Source organism: Plasmodium brasilianum, chromosome 4 (assembly GCF_023973825.1).
Source record: "Plasmodium brasilianum strain Bolivian I chromosome 4, whole genome shotgun sequence".
NCBI lineage: Eukaryota > Apicomplexa > Aconoidasida > Haemosporida > Plasmodiidae > Plasmodium > Plasmodium brasilianum.
Window position 1 is genome coordinate 180925 of NC_090117.1, and position 16530 is coordinate 197454.

General features: G+C 19.0%; 2 protein-coding genes across 2 annotated transcripts; one reads left to right on the top strand and one right to left on the bottom strand.

Annotated features, from left to right (window-relative positions):
• Positions 1-9392: 9392 nt before the first annotated feature.
• MKS88_001056 (uncharacterized protein) lies at positions 9393-10548 on the top strand (the record flags this gene model as incomplete). Its single annotated transcript, XM_067219709.1, has 2 exons — positions 9393-9479; positions 9667-10548. The coding sequence occupies 2 exons, from the start codon at positions 9393-9395 to the stop codon at positions 10546-10548; spliced, it is 969 nt and encodes a 322-aa protein (XP_067074988.1).
• Positions 10549-15345: 4797 nt separating this feature from the next.
• Positions 15346-16284, bottom strand: MKS88_001057 (fam-l protein; the record flags this gene model as incomplete). Its single annotated transcript, XM_067219710.1, has 2 exons — positions 15346-16080; positions 16198-16284. 2 exons carry the CDS (start codon positions 16282-16284, stop codon positions 15346-15348), a joined length of 822 nt encoding a protein of 273 aa, XP_067074989.1.
• Positions 16285-16530: the final 246 nt, after the last annotated feature.

The window sequence follows — 16530 nt, forward strand, 5'->3', positions numbered from 1 at the left end:
AATAAGATTCTTTTAATTATCTCTTTTTAAATCTTTAATGTTTTCATAATATAAAATAGAAATTTATGAATTTTATCTTTTGCTTCAAATTTATTTAATTTTTTTCATGTTATGCACCTATATCATAATGGTATATGTTCTTTTATATATTCGTATTAATCTTTTAAATTTTTTTTATTTATTTCAAAATTCACTATAATATTTAGTTCAATTTTTTACACGTAAACTTTTATATTAATTTTTTATTATTTTAGTTTGTTACATGGTTAAAATAATAATAATATATATTAATTATTTTCAAACACATATTTTACTTAATAAATAATTAAAATACATTAAATGTATTCTCTTAAAATTTTATTAATATTTTTTATTTATTAGCAATATAATAATGTCCTTATTACAAGTTTATGACATATTGTAAGGGCATCTATTACAAATAAATTTATTAATTCGTCCGTGCAAACCTATATTTTTTAATTAATGAATTAACTGTACAATCTTACCATTTTTATTATTTCTACTTCATAATGATATAACTTAGAGATATAGATTACTCAGTAGAGAGGATTTTCTTTTTGTGTAATTGTACAATTATATAAAGAAGGAATTCAAAACATTCATTTATATATTTATACATTTATACATATTTACATACATTATTATAACGTAATGGAAAAATACTAATATTTATAGGAGAATTTTATTTTATTCTTTTAAGTATGATTATCACAAAATTACATATTTCTTAAAAAATATCATTTATTAATACACATTTTAAAAATTAAAATATTTTGTATTAAACAATACTTTCATTTATGTACGATCGTTCCCATATTTCATTTAATATATACATAATTTAATCTACATATTATAAGAACAATTCTTATATTTCACATATAACACAATTTTCTCCTTTATATGTGATATTGTTTTAAAGTCTTCATAACATTCAATATACTAACATTTGAACTCTGTAAATAATTTTAAAACAAATACATAAACATTCATTTTCATGTTCTTTTTTCTAATAATGTTTGAGTATCTTTTTATAAAATTTAATATTTATAAGGTATATGGTATATTAACATACATTCATTAATTAATTATTTAGTATATTCATTTATTTGTATTAACTCGAAAATATTTTTATAAATCTTATTCTCCATTTTACTATTTGACATAAAATGTGAAATAAATATATAATTTTTTCTTTATCAAACGTATATTAATTCCAATGTATCTATTTGTTATATAGTTTATTTTAAATTTCCTATTAATATGTGAATCCTAAATTTTGCCCTTCTATTATTATTATTTTTTTATTTATTTCATTTAAATATATTTTATGTTCTTCATTATTATTCTGTTTTAAATTATAATTTATTAAATATGTTTTGGGAACTTAAAATAACTTTAAATTTTATTATTACAATATATTTATTTGTACCTCATTTATTGCTTTTCTATTCAATAACATTTCCTTTGATATATTTAAAATATGGAATTAAAAAATTACAATTTTCTTTTTAAGTTCTTTTTTCTTTCATTTGACTTTTTTTTTTTTTTTTTTTTTTACTGAATAGAATTTTACATAAAATAAGATTTATATACTTTAATTATTGTAACTATTAGTGTGTGAGTGATTCATAAGGCATAGGTACTAAGTGTATAAGACACTATATAAGTTATATTTAATAACCTTTATTCTGAATTTATATTTCCATACGATAAATCATGTTTAAATAAGTAATTTGTATGTTCTTCATTAATATTACTATAGATATTTCTTTTTATTTAAACTTTCCTATAAGACTAGACTTCAAAGTTAGTAAACTAATTTATAAATGAAAAATGTCATATATATTTAATGCATTTAATTCATAAATGTAATATTTTAAGAAAAAAATTTATATAATATAATACATTAATACGTAAAAATAAATATAATTTTACTTTAAAAAAAAGGAAAAACATAATATGTATGCCAATAACCGCAAAAACAATTAAATAAGCCACAGAAAATGAAACGCATGTTAACATGTTACATGTTATTGATGAGATAGCATAATTAATATTAATCAAAGCTAATATTATATTCTTTTTACTTATTTTAAAAAGATATTTTTACAAAATAATCATTAGATTTATGTTTGATTATCTTTATAAATTTATTATAAAGTTCGCTGAAGTGAAAATTTTAATTATGGGTATATCATAAAAGGACAGTACTTTTCATTACATTTAAAAAATTAGTTATATATATCTGCATAAGTATAAAAAGTATTTATGTAAGCCTCCCATATATATATTTCTTATATAATTTATAAGTAATATATTGGAAGCATATTTCCATTTCATTATAGATAGTTTTAGCTTTATCTTCAATAATAGGGATATTTTTAAATAGTCAAGTAAATCTGTCTCTTTTTTCCATATGTTCATGATAAGCAATAATAACAATACCATCGTACTGAAATTACTTACATTAATACTATTCACTACATTAAATTGTTGTTGATTTCCCCTGTATCACTATTATTTTTCGTATGAGTATTTTACATTTTCTTTATCTTATCATAGAACCGTCAATGGAAATAATAATCATCTATGTTATCTTATTAATTATTTTCACTATATAATTTAAATATAATTATACCATTTTATATGTATTTTTAACCTCATTTTCACATAACGCATTGCGTTAACTTTTAATATCACTTATATTTTACACAGAATATATTATTTATATTTTTTATATGTCGATGTTCCTTCTAACACATAATCATGAAAATTAAACATAAATAATAAATTATATAAATACAAGCTTTTATTAATGAACGTATTTTTTATTTAACTTCAGAACAAATATAACACATAAACAAATAACTATTTGTAATTTTTAAAATAACTACGTGTTGTATCCATTCATTACCCTCTATAAATGTCAATATATTACAATGAATAATAATTAAACCAATGCTAACATTTGTTACATTATAATATCTACATGTCAAATATAACGTCATATAATCTGCAGATATATTATGTATCTTTTTATATTAATTGCAAGACCAAACTAAATGTTAATTAGTGAGGATATCTCTTTAATTTTCCTATAATAATATATTATAGTAGATCATTCCTTTGCACATAAATATTATTAATATTGAGAGTAATTAAATGAACATTAGAAGTTCATTATCCTTGTAAGGTAAAACATAATACAAAAAAAAACAAATTACTAAAGAAATAATTTATAAATATTCTATATGACACTACTAACAATACATAATAGTATACTTCTATTTATTTTATATAATTATAAAGCGTATTTTGTGTTGAAATATTTAAATAAAAATCCTATTTATCCATTTAAAAAAGTGTTGTTAAATGTATATATAATTACATAAAAAAATAATCATTAATTTTTTTTTAGAAATAATAAATCCCCCTTGAAGTTCAAATAATCAGATTAATAATTATTCAGTTTTTTCGTTAAATTAGTATAAACTTACATGTTCTTTTCACTATGTCAGACTTAATACTTATTAATAATTTAAATTTCATATTATGGAAAAACTACACTATAAAGAATTAAAAATAATAAAATATAAATAAATACTACTCCATTGCACAAATTTTAAAATAAAAAAATATCTTATAATATTTAAAAATAAATTAAATTAATATATAACCTAATAACGCGGAAATAAGATACTAGAACAAGTAATAAATTCTCATAAGATAAATATAACAAAATATGTTAATTGCTAAACTCACTAAGTAAATAATTTAACAAAAAGGAATAACAATTAAAAGGATAAATATATGTAAAAAGAAATATAATATAATGTTTATTATAGCCAATTAAATCTTCCTCTATTCCCTATCAATAAAAGCATGCAATTTGTTGTTTGAATAATATCAGTCTCAAAAAAAAAAATATTTAAAGGAACATGCGTTATGTTATCCTTAAAAAAAAATTTATATATTATTAACAATTATATTTTTTATTACATAATTAAATATAAATTATTACTTTTTTTTTAAATAAAATTAATAGGTCAATAATAGATATATTATAGTATAATTCACTCTATCAATTAAGTTAAAAAATAAACAAAAAAAAAAAAATCTTATTTTGATGATAAAAATAGTATATGAATGACACTTGAAAATAAAGATATAAATCAAAAATATTAAAAAATTAATGTAAGTGTTTATCATGATAAAAAATATAGTGAAGAAATATATAAAAACTAAATGTTTCTTTATATAAAGATATATATATTTAACATGTTTATTCCCTCGCAATTTATATTATCGTGAGAATTGTTCTCAAAAAATGAAAAAATTAGTAAACATAGTTCCGTTTTCTCAAATGTAATAAAATAATGATAAAAAATTCATATATTGATTGTAACATTAAACATTTACTAAATATTTTGTAATTATACCATTGCACATCCAGAGCGTATATAATTTGGTATATGTATAACATTAATATATGTTCAATTAAAACGGAAAAATAAAGAATTTATATTATTGAAGTTTTTATTATTTATTTGTAAAATAATATAAAAGTTAGACTGTTAATTATAACCATTTATTTAAAAATTGGTGTTCAAATACAAATATACATATATATACATATTCACAAATACATTTATTAAAATTCACGCATTAAAAAAAAGAAAATGGGATTTCTTGGAACAATTAAAAATAATTTATTATATATTAAAAAAAAAATCTTACTTATGAGGCTTATTAAAAGGTGGGAAATGCGCTTTTAAAATTAACTTATATTTATATTTTAATCATTTTTTGTTCATTACAATTAAAGATATGTTAAAATCTTACATTAAAATAATATGATAAAAAGACTTAATACTAATGTCTATGTCTCTTATGAAAAGTAAATAAAATATAATAAATAAAAATAAAAGGACAACTAAATTATTTTAATAGTATATATTTTTATTATATAAAACGTAAAATATAAAATTGTACATTTCACATATATATATACAACTTTAAAATAAAAAGCATGCGCTTTTCTAAAAAATATAAAGTCCACTGTAAATAAAGTAATCTTCAGCATGCTCTTAATAACATCATATATCTTTCTTACCATTAGGACATTTACCATTTTTTGAAATAAATGAACAGAAATGTATGCATTAGAATTATATTAATTCTTTTATTAAGCTTATTTTATGCAACGATTTTTTCATATATTATAGTTACCATTTATATAATTCAATATTAATACAAAAATATTTAAACATCCTTATTTAATTTAATCATTTCCTTTTTTTACTATTTATTTATTTTCAATTAATGTCCAATTTTTCCCATTAAATCAAAGATATCATTTGTATATTTACATGTATATGTGTTGCATATATTTGTTTTAGATAGAACATATTCTCATATACATATCAAAATAAAAATATAAAATACTTATGTAATGTTTTCAAAAACAAAAAGTGTCTTTATTTTCACACAAAAAATATTTAATTTTTTTTTTTTTTAATTTACTTATTATAAATTTATTTTAACCACAATATATTATTCAACTCATTATTATTAAAATATGAAAGATTAGTGTAATAATGTATATATATGTCAATTATTTCTTATTAATGTTTTTTAATATAACCTGCATCATAAAACATTTATTTAGACTTTTTGAATGATAAACTACGTAATAAAGAATAAAAATTCAAAGATTATACATTTGCAATAAGAATAAAAACAGTAGATATCATATATACAATGATACTTTTTTATTATGCGTATTCTTGTTTTAATATACTAGTATATACATCCAGTTTATTTAATTACTATTTAGATCTAGGTGATAATATAGTACATTGTCAAGTAGTATTATAATTAACCACTATTCACATATTAATGTACATTTTATTTATTATGTTTTTTATAAATATTTCTTGATTTTTTCGTATAATGCGATGTTTTTTTATTATATCTCTATATCATTTTTTCTTTTAATAAGAAATGTTCTTATTATTTAGCATTACACTAAGATTATTAATTAATTTGGATGTTAGGTGTTGATAATTTATTATTTTCTAATTAACTATTTTAAAATTTTTTGTTATAAATCTTATTAATTATTTTAAGAAGATTTTGCTTATATTTATACATTAATTTAATTTTACCAAGGAAAATCATTTTACAGTACGCAATCCTTTGAATAGATATTTTTTAATATGTCTTATACATAACTCATCTATTAAAAATTACATATAATAATAAAATATAATTTTTTTTATAATAATAGTAATTACATTTTTGTATTTGTTCTAATACATTTATAAATATTTTTTCACCCTTTCCTGTTTGTTAAATTACAAATGAAATTATATTACATTAAGGTTATGCTCAATGTGAACAAGTTGTAAGTTTTATTCATTTCGTAACATTCTTATATATTTTAGCAGATGTATACGATATATTATTACAATTTGTCATATTCATACGAAAACTTTATATTTAAGAAGAAAACATTAATACACATATAATCAGATAATTTAAAAAATTTTAGTCAACCTCAAGTGTACTACTCAAGATTTTACCATGGGCTATAAAATAAGATGAAATATATATTTTTTTAATATATCATTAATAGAAAAAATGTGAAGGTTTATTATTTTTATTAACACATACTTCATTTCTATGTTTTATACATTGTTCTTTTTACGTTAACTTAATTCTTTATATTAAATATCTGGTAAATGTAAATATAAATTTATACTCATGTATCACTAAAATTACTCTTTAATGATCTTAAAAATATACATAATTTTAATAGCAATAAATCATATTTAATTACATATTATTCAGTATATATATATAAAGGACATATATCAAAATAGGCTATTGTAATTATCTTGTGTGGTGATATATATTCTTATGATATATTAACTTTCGCTATACATTTGTACCTATAAACTTTCTATAACCCAATTTAACAAAATAAGGTATATAATATAAAATGAATATAAAAACATTATACTACATTAACAGAGTGCACCTACTTCAAAAACTTTACATTCTGATGCTCGTTATATTAATTGTAAATAAGTATAACTTATAAATAATCTACTACAAATGAAATAAAAAGGAATATAATATTCACCCATATATGTAAGTGGTAAATATGTATACGCCATATTTAATTTCTCCATTATTTCTATGATATGCAGTTTCTTTTATCATTTCATAAAAAAAGATATTAAATATAAATATTTATTAAAATGTTTTGAAAATTATTAAGCCGTAAAATAAATTCTTAAGGTAAATAACAAAAACTGGTTCACTTAAAATCTTTATTATATGTTCAAAATTTTTATCAATGTAAACATAGATGTAATATTTTAACTGATTGAAGATAAACATAAAAATGAAGCTCCATGTTTATTTTTGTCTAAAAATAGAACCTACTACTGTTACATAATATAATAAAAAAAAAAAAATTATCAAGTTAATTAAGAACAATATCATAATTATATTTAAATTTCTTATCACATTTAATATTTAATTTCCTATTATAATTTTTCTCAGTAAATTCTCCTTAAAATGTTAGGCAATTTTGTTTTGTTTTTTTAATACACATAAGCATAGTGAGAAAAAAGGAAAATTTTCAGCAATTTTTCTAAAATTAATGTTCCTTTTTTTTATTTATATACAGAACTTTTATATGATATCTGTTATTTTTTTTATAATTTAATTTTCGAAAAAATATATATAATTCCATATTAATACTGCAAACATGAAGTACTCACTATATATATTCTTGTTATTAATTTCTTATTTTCATTCTATTTTAACTAAATTATCTAAATTATAAATTCCAATTTTATAATTACCTAATACAAGTTATATAGAAGTAAAATTCAACGGTAAGATCATTACAGGATAATATTTTTCATGAAGGCACTTCCTATTTATACTCTTATAAAGACTATTTCATTATACGATATTATAAATATAAACACTAATTTTATATTATATGTTGTAATTTTTAAGCTTTACAAGTTCTTTCATATTTATAATTTTAAAGTTTTTCATTAAAATAAATAAAGCTTTTTAATATAAAATCTTCTCGCACGCGCTCATTTCTAAATCTACTTATAACAAAGCTAAGATTAAATCAATTATATATATATATTGTTACATCATATATACGTGTACCATTTTTTACATAATTTATAATAATAAATAAATATATATATATATATATATATATATTCATGTTAGTAAGACTTTTCGTTCTAAAGAAGTATCTATATAATTTTAACTTTTTTAACTTTTTTTTAAACGTGTACTTTATTATTATATTATTACATATTTTTCGATATATTTGTACCTGTTTTTTTTTTGGATCATATTTACATTTTTTATAAAAACAAAGCATGATGCGATAAAACCCATAATATTAAAGATATTTTTTTATAGATTTTTTATTATTTATTAGATATCTTCCTTTATTTATATTAAATTATATAAAATATCCCCCAACGAATTATATTGAATTATATAATATTGATAAATATTTTTAAAAAATATATATAATAAAACTATAATATTTTAAATTCTATAATATATAAAAAAAATTTCCCTGGTTAAATAATTAATTATTATTAATAAAACTTTCACTAGGTTTTTTACCTTAAAAAATGCAGTATTTGTAATATATATTAATATACATGCATATTAAAATAATAAAATTGTAAAATTATTTTGTTCTTGTATAATTTTTGTTTTTTTTGTAATTTTTATCCCTAAAAAATAATGTAAAATTTTACTTATATATATGATAAAAACGTCAAATAATTTTTAAAAATTTATATTATATTAATTTAAAAAAAAATATATCTAAAACAAATATATATATATAAACAATTTTCCTATTTTTTACGTACTAAAATTAAATAAAGTACAATATAATATTTAACATATTTTATTGAAAATGTAAATTATAAGAAAACCCTCCTTGTTTACCTATTTATTAAATTATTATATTAATAAAAAAATATATATTTATATCATAATTTTGTGACAATAAAGAATTATTTACAAAGCATTCTTAATTTTTTAAAATTATATTATATAATCTATAATTTTTAATATTTATTTAGGGTTATTTTGTAAGAAAATATATTTTAATTAATTGTTTATTTCTTTATTAAAAAGAAAAATATATATTACGCTTAAACCCAATTTTAATAAAAAAAATGAATTAAAAAAAAATATGTAATATATATATAGTATTGAAAATACTAAGAATAATCATAATAAAGATAAAAATCTTATTATTATACAATAAAAATTTACCCTAGAACTTTTAACAATTTTTCAAAATGAAGAAAAACAATAATAATAACACATTTGCCAGTTATTGCAAAGTCTTTATTTCCACCCTTTTAATATGGACATTACAACATAAGGTATAGTGTCAAAATTTTTAATTTTAAGGAATTTCAATGTATTTTTGTGTATTTGTTATTTTGTATCTTTATTTTAAAAATGAAAATTTTATTACAATGTTGAAATAAAAATATAATATATTATATTTATATATTTATATTCGTTTTTCTAATCACTGAATATTTAACTTAATTATTTCTATTTTAGAATAACTATGAAGAATCATTTGGAAAATATGCCATTCACAACAACTTATTGAGTGTAAGAAATAGTAGATTATTAAAAGGACAAACAAAAATATATGCGAACAATCCACAGCAAGAAGCTTTATTTTTAAAAGAAGAATCAATGAATTCATTAAGTGATGAAGATATTGTCTTAAAAAACAGAATAAATAATTTAATTAATAACAGCTCATTTAAAAGTGGATATGATTCATTAATGCTAGATAACTCTTCCCAGAAACAATTTAATGAAATTATGAAAAAAGAAAATTCAAAAAAAAACGATGATGGAATAAAAGATTTAAACCTTAACGAATTTTATGAATCAATAGAAAGTATTAATGATTTAAAAAAAAATAACAAAAAAAATAAAAAAGTATCACATGTAGCAAAAAATAAAAATAACGATGATGTAAATGGATCAGAAGCTCTTCAAAAAATGGTTCAACAAGCTCTTCAACAGGAAAAACCTAAAAAAGGGTTTATGAAAACGTTATATGACTTAGACAAAAAATTTGAAGTTGAAATGTTACGTGCAATGAAAAATAATACATCAAATACAGGTTTTCATGAATGTAGATTTAAAACTGGGTACGAAAAATTTTTAGTTGCTTTGAACAGAGCTAAAATATTTATACCACCAACTGTAAACATGATAATTTTGATGGGCATGATGACAGTAGTTACAAAAGTTGGACCAATTTTTGGTTTTTTCGCTTTTACACTTGCTGCAATGATGATATACTATATATACAAATTTTGTAAGATGAAGAAGGTGCATAGAGATTACAAATTAATGAACATAAGCAAAAACAGTAAAGCAAAAGCATTAAAACAAAAACTTCACCGAAAAAAAAATATATAAAAATTTATTATTATTGGCACAAATGATTAAAGTTTTTGTTTTAATTTAAATGTACTTCAAATTTTAAATAATTCAAGAGCAAAAATATATATAAATATGCATATATATATATGTGCACATACATATATACTGACATATATTTAATAACGAATTCATTTTTCTTTCTTCTTCGTTCTCTATTTTAATTAATTACTTAATATTTTATTTTTTTTTTTACTATTAATGTTCGATTTATATTTTAACTGTTAATTTGAACTCGGTTATGATATTTTATTTAGGTAAAGAGAAAACTCAATTTTTTTATCGAAATTTTACTTACACTTTTTTCCTTTTTAATTTTTTTGTGTTTTCCAGTACATATGATAGCTGTACTAATGTATGTGTATACTGATTTAATACGTGCAAAAGCAATGTTTTGTGTAATTATAACTATAAAACAATTCATTTTCATCATAAATTTTAATTATTCATTTTGTTCTTACTATAGAAGAACATTTTTAAACAATAAATTTCGATTTATCTTTATTTTTGATAAATGGTATTTAATAAGTATTATTATAAAATTAGTAAAAACAAAACATTGCTTTTCCATTTCATTTTATTTTTTCTTAATTAACATGAGCATTTTTATTAAAGACATATATCATTAACTATAATTATATATACTTAAAAAAATATAGATTAACAGTCTTTTATTATTATTGAATTCATTTATGAAAAGGTGCTAGTTTAAAAGAAATAGAATCCCGTAAAAATTATACGATTTTATAAATATAAAATATTTTTTCACTGGGAAAATTGCGTTATGTTAACTTGATGGTACCATTCGTTCTGAAATTTTTCTTTTTGTTCATTTTTAATGATTAATATTACATAATTTGCTTCATACATTTTTTATGGCATAACAACACTAAATATATCCTCTTTATTTTTTTTACTAAAAATATTTACTCTCACAAATTTTGTATAATAAATAATTATCCTCATTCACCTCTAACGGATTATAGTTAATATTAATGTCACTTTTTTCTAAACATTACACAAATAAACTGATGTTTACATTTCTACATTTTATTGCCGTAAAAATTTGTATTTTTACCCAATAATTTATTATATATTATTTTTATTATTACCCCTCATATGAATGTAACAGTTTACATTTCTTCTCCCTTCTGTTATGGGACTTTTATGTTTCTAAGTATATAATTTAACTGTTCTTTGCTTTTCCAAATTTTATCAAAACCATATATTTTTTATAAATGGATTTCATTTTTCACACATGTTTAATTGGTTTTACACTCTTAAATTTTTTTTTAAAAAAAAAAATTCTTATTTTAACTCTTTTTTCCAAAATATTACCAATGTAAAAAAATATTATTTTGTTATGTGTTTTGAACTAAAGTAATCAACTCCTTTATTGTTAAATGTTGTATAACTCATTCTGCAAAGGCTTTGATACCTATGCCCTGATGACAATTTTTAGATTATGTTCTTCCTCATTTGAGGAGATTCTTATTAATTGATATTATTATCATTATCAATATCCATTTTATTTTCTATTTTATGACTATATATAAAAAATATATTTTCTTAAATAGAACTTTAAGGGTTACAAAAGTTATAAACTATATCTAATTCTTCATATGATACGTCTTCAATTCCCTTACTTTGCATGTTTAAATAATAATTAATATATTATTATAATTCACAGATTTATTTATTTTAGTAGTTCATATTTTAATATTAAAATTATTGGTTTCTTTTCTTATTGATTTATTTATTATATTAGTATATGAAATTTTGTGACAATTTTTTACTATAAACTATAATTTACTCATTTAACCTTAACCATAATATTTCGCCTACAACTCCGTAATATAAATATATTCTGTAGACTTTATATGAATTTATTATTATGGAATACTATATTAATTTTTGAGATGTTATTTTTCCTTAATATAATACCTAAGTATTTATATATTTTTAAATTACTATTAATATAATATTTATTTCTAACTTTAATCAATATAATATACCATTACACGTAATTTAAATATAAACATAAAAATTAAATTTATCTCTTAAACCTAATTAACATATTCCGTATTAGTAGAATTATTCCTAATTAATTATATTAAATATATCTATTAAATGAAACGATTAAGATAACATAATTTTAAAAAAATCTATAATGTTATTTCTCAAAAAAGCACTAATCACACAGTCTTTTTAGCACCATAGTTTAAAGATTAAAAATATCAAAAGAAATATATATATCTATAAATAATTTCTCAAAACATATTTTCTTAAAAAATTCCTTATATTTTCATTTAATTAGATATTAAGTAAAAGTTTCAGAATGAACATATTTGAATACATGTTGTATATTTTTATATGCCCTTATTTAAGCATACATAATATTTTATTTTCCAAATATATAAACTAAAAAGTTTTCACTATACACTTATTATTGGTGCTACAGTGAAGCGAGAAAGTAGTACCTAAAATAGATAAATAAACTTAATATTGTATATTTCTTTCGAAATGACTGCTTACCCTTATAATTTACTTTTTACAATCCATAATAAAATTTACACAAATGTAAGCATATTTCCTAAAACAAACTAAAATTATACTAAAAAAAAAAAAAAATAAATAATATTTAGCATGCTCCTATTCCTTTAAAAAAAATATATTCATTCTATTATGTAATTTTTAAATCAGTCAATATTAAATGCTGTTGATTCTTGTCATAATTTTTTTTCTTTTTACCTTAAAACGGGAAACAAACTACATTGCCTAACATAAATGATAAAAACAAAAAGAATAATTCTAAATATTTTATTAAGCCACGTAAAATATTTCCTAAAGAATATCTTTAATTCTTTTTATTTGGTATTTAAAAGTTCCTGGTTTATGTTAATATAATATATTTTTTTATATTATTATTTCAATTTTTTTTTAATGCTTAATAGTTTAATACATTACAATACACGTATTTTTAATTTTTTTTATTAAATTTTTATTTTTTTCACTAAAAATATGAGAATTTAATGTGGAATTAAGTAATTAACAAACTTTAAAATTATGAAGGATTTCATTAGTTACAAATACATATTTCAAAAATGTTTCAAAATCCGTTGGGGGCATTAAGAAAAAAATTAACAAAAAAATATTCATATTGCTTCTATTAGTATTAATTCTTGTATCACAAGAAATAATTAAGATTTCCCAGTACATATTTCATTTTATGTGCTTTCTTTTCACCTTTTTATTATTTTTTGTAAGCTAAATTTTACTTAATAAAAAAATATGCATATATATTTAATAATTAATTTTTTTTATAAAATAAAATTCTCGATAAAAAAAATTTATTAAACATAGAATCATTCCCAAGTTACAGAAACTACAGAAATTTAGCTCTAATAAACTTTTACAAAATGCTAGAATATAAATGATTTTTTATAGAATTTTTTTTTCAACTAGATATATATTCAGAATCGATGAGTTATATTATTTATGATACTAAAATGACTGATAAATGTTACAGGTTCGAAGTATCAAAAATATGTCGTATATCGTATACATATCAAAATAAAGATCATCCACATTGTTCTTACATTAGCTCTAATAATATTAATCGAAATTTATATTCTTCTGCTAATGAAGAGTATAATATTGATAGTATTGATAATATTGAAATTTCTTCCTTTGCATAATAACCATATGCTTATAACAATTCAGAATATGCGGAATTAATATATAAAATTAAAATGATAGAAATAATAAATTAAGTTCTTATATAGACGCTTATAATAAGTCTATATTTTTCCAGTATATGAATACTGTTCACATAAAAATATTTATTGATATTTAATGATATAAAATTAGGTTGTATTGCACGTTAGAAAATATGTATTCCTTTCAAAAACATAGTAAATAGACGATTAGTGAAAGATTACAGGATCGTGTTAAAAGAATTATTCAATTATAATATATATTTTTACGATAAATTTTACTTTACATATGCTCATGGGTCTTATGTGCACGTCAAGTTTATTCAATTTATAAGAGAAGTCGCAGCCTCTTCGGGTGGCCTTATATGTGATTTGGATAATAAAGAAAAAAAATATTTAAATGATAATATAAAAAATGTTCTTGTAAACATATATGTAATATAAGTGATATATGAAAGGATTATAGTTGGATGGCTATAGCAATATGAATTTATATATATATATATATATATATATATATATCAGTGTAAAAAAAACATATCAACTTCGATACATTAAATACAAAACAAGAGGAATTAATTTTTAATATAAAACTAATAGTGCATTTTTTATTTTATAAAATAAACAATTAGTCTATATTGGAACAAGTTAAAATGCAGAAGTACCATATTTCTTATTTAAGATGTAGATTAAAACACAACTTCTATAAGATTATATTAATCGTCCTATCATATATTAAATTTAACGTAAGAATATATATTTTTCATAAGAATATAATTATATAAGTATATATGTATATATATAAATCCATAATATTTAGTTTAGCTGACACAATAAGCTAAAACACAAAAAGAAAAACATTATAGTATTCATATGTACAAAAAAATTAAGAACATATTTTTTTACATCTTCATATCAAAAATGATACATATATGTAGATTCATTTATATAATTTAAGCAGTTATTGGTATGTTTAATACGTTTATAATTAAATATATTACAGACATTCCTTTATATTCAAGATTTTTTATAGAAAGCAACATAATCCTTATCAATTAATTTATCTTTCCCCAAACTTAATTTTATCATATTTTTTAATTTTTTTATGATAATAAACAAACGCTGATATAAGTGTGACACCTAATATAAAGAAAGGAATAACATATATTAAAATAACATATAAACCATCTAATATTTTATCCTTGCTCTCAAATAAAGCTTTCCATAACCATTCTGAAGAATCCCATATAGCTTCTAACGATGTCTTGAACTGCGTAAAAAGAGAGCATGATTTTAAAACACTGAACAAATTATTATTTATGATCTTATCCAAGGACAAATTTACTATTGACGGTATTGATACCAACAAGAACAATATCAAAGGTGAAGCAATCCGTAGTCCGTATTTTTTACGTATTATTTTTTTGTATGCCTTATTACTAATTCCTTTGTTGTTTTTAAGGAAATTCACATAATCAAGTTGTTTAAATATTTTTTTTTCCAAATGAGAATATTTTTTTATTTTAAATATACAAGATTTATTTTTCAGTGGTTGTTTATTCTCTCCTTTATTCATTAATGAACTTCCACTTGATTGTTTGCTTTTTGTATTGGTCCCTTTTTCATTATTAGTTATATCTTTTCTTTCGTTTACTCCATTCTTTGGTATCTCTTCTTTTAATATTAAAAAGTATGAATCCTTATGCTTTTTACATTTAGCTAATAATCTATAAATTCTTAAGTATGTTTTTCCATGAAGACTGTATTGCTCAATCAAAGATTTACTTAATTCCCACTATACAAAAAGTAAATAATTATAAAAAATATAACATCATTATAAAAAAGATTATTATTAAAAATATAAAATTTTAAATATGAATATTGGAATTAACCTTTAATAATATTATCGTACCAAATTACTGTTAAAATAACATTTCCAAGATAAAAAGATAAACGTAGAAATTATAATGAAAAACAGTAACTTAATTATCTGTACCATGATATTAATTTTTAATATGGTAACATATTAAGGAAAAAATTTACAATAATGTAATATTCTTTTAATGATTATACATACTATATTTTTCTTTTTAATTAACTTTTATATTTTATCATAAAAACATAATAAAATGTATATAAATATGATGCATTTTTCAACACAGCCAAAGAAAAATAACTTTAAAAATATTTTTTTAAAATTATAATATTAAGGATATTTATAAAAAAAATTACATTAATTAAAATA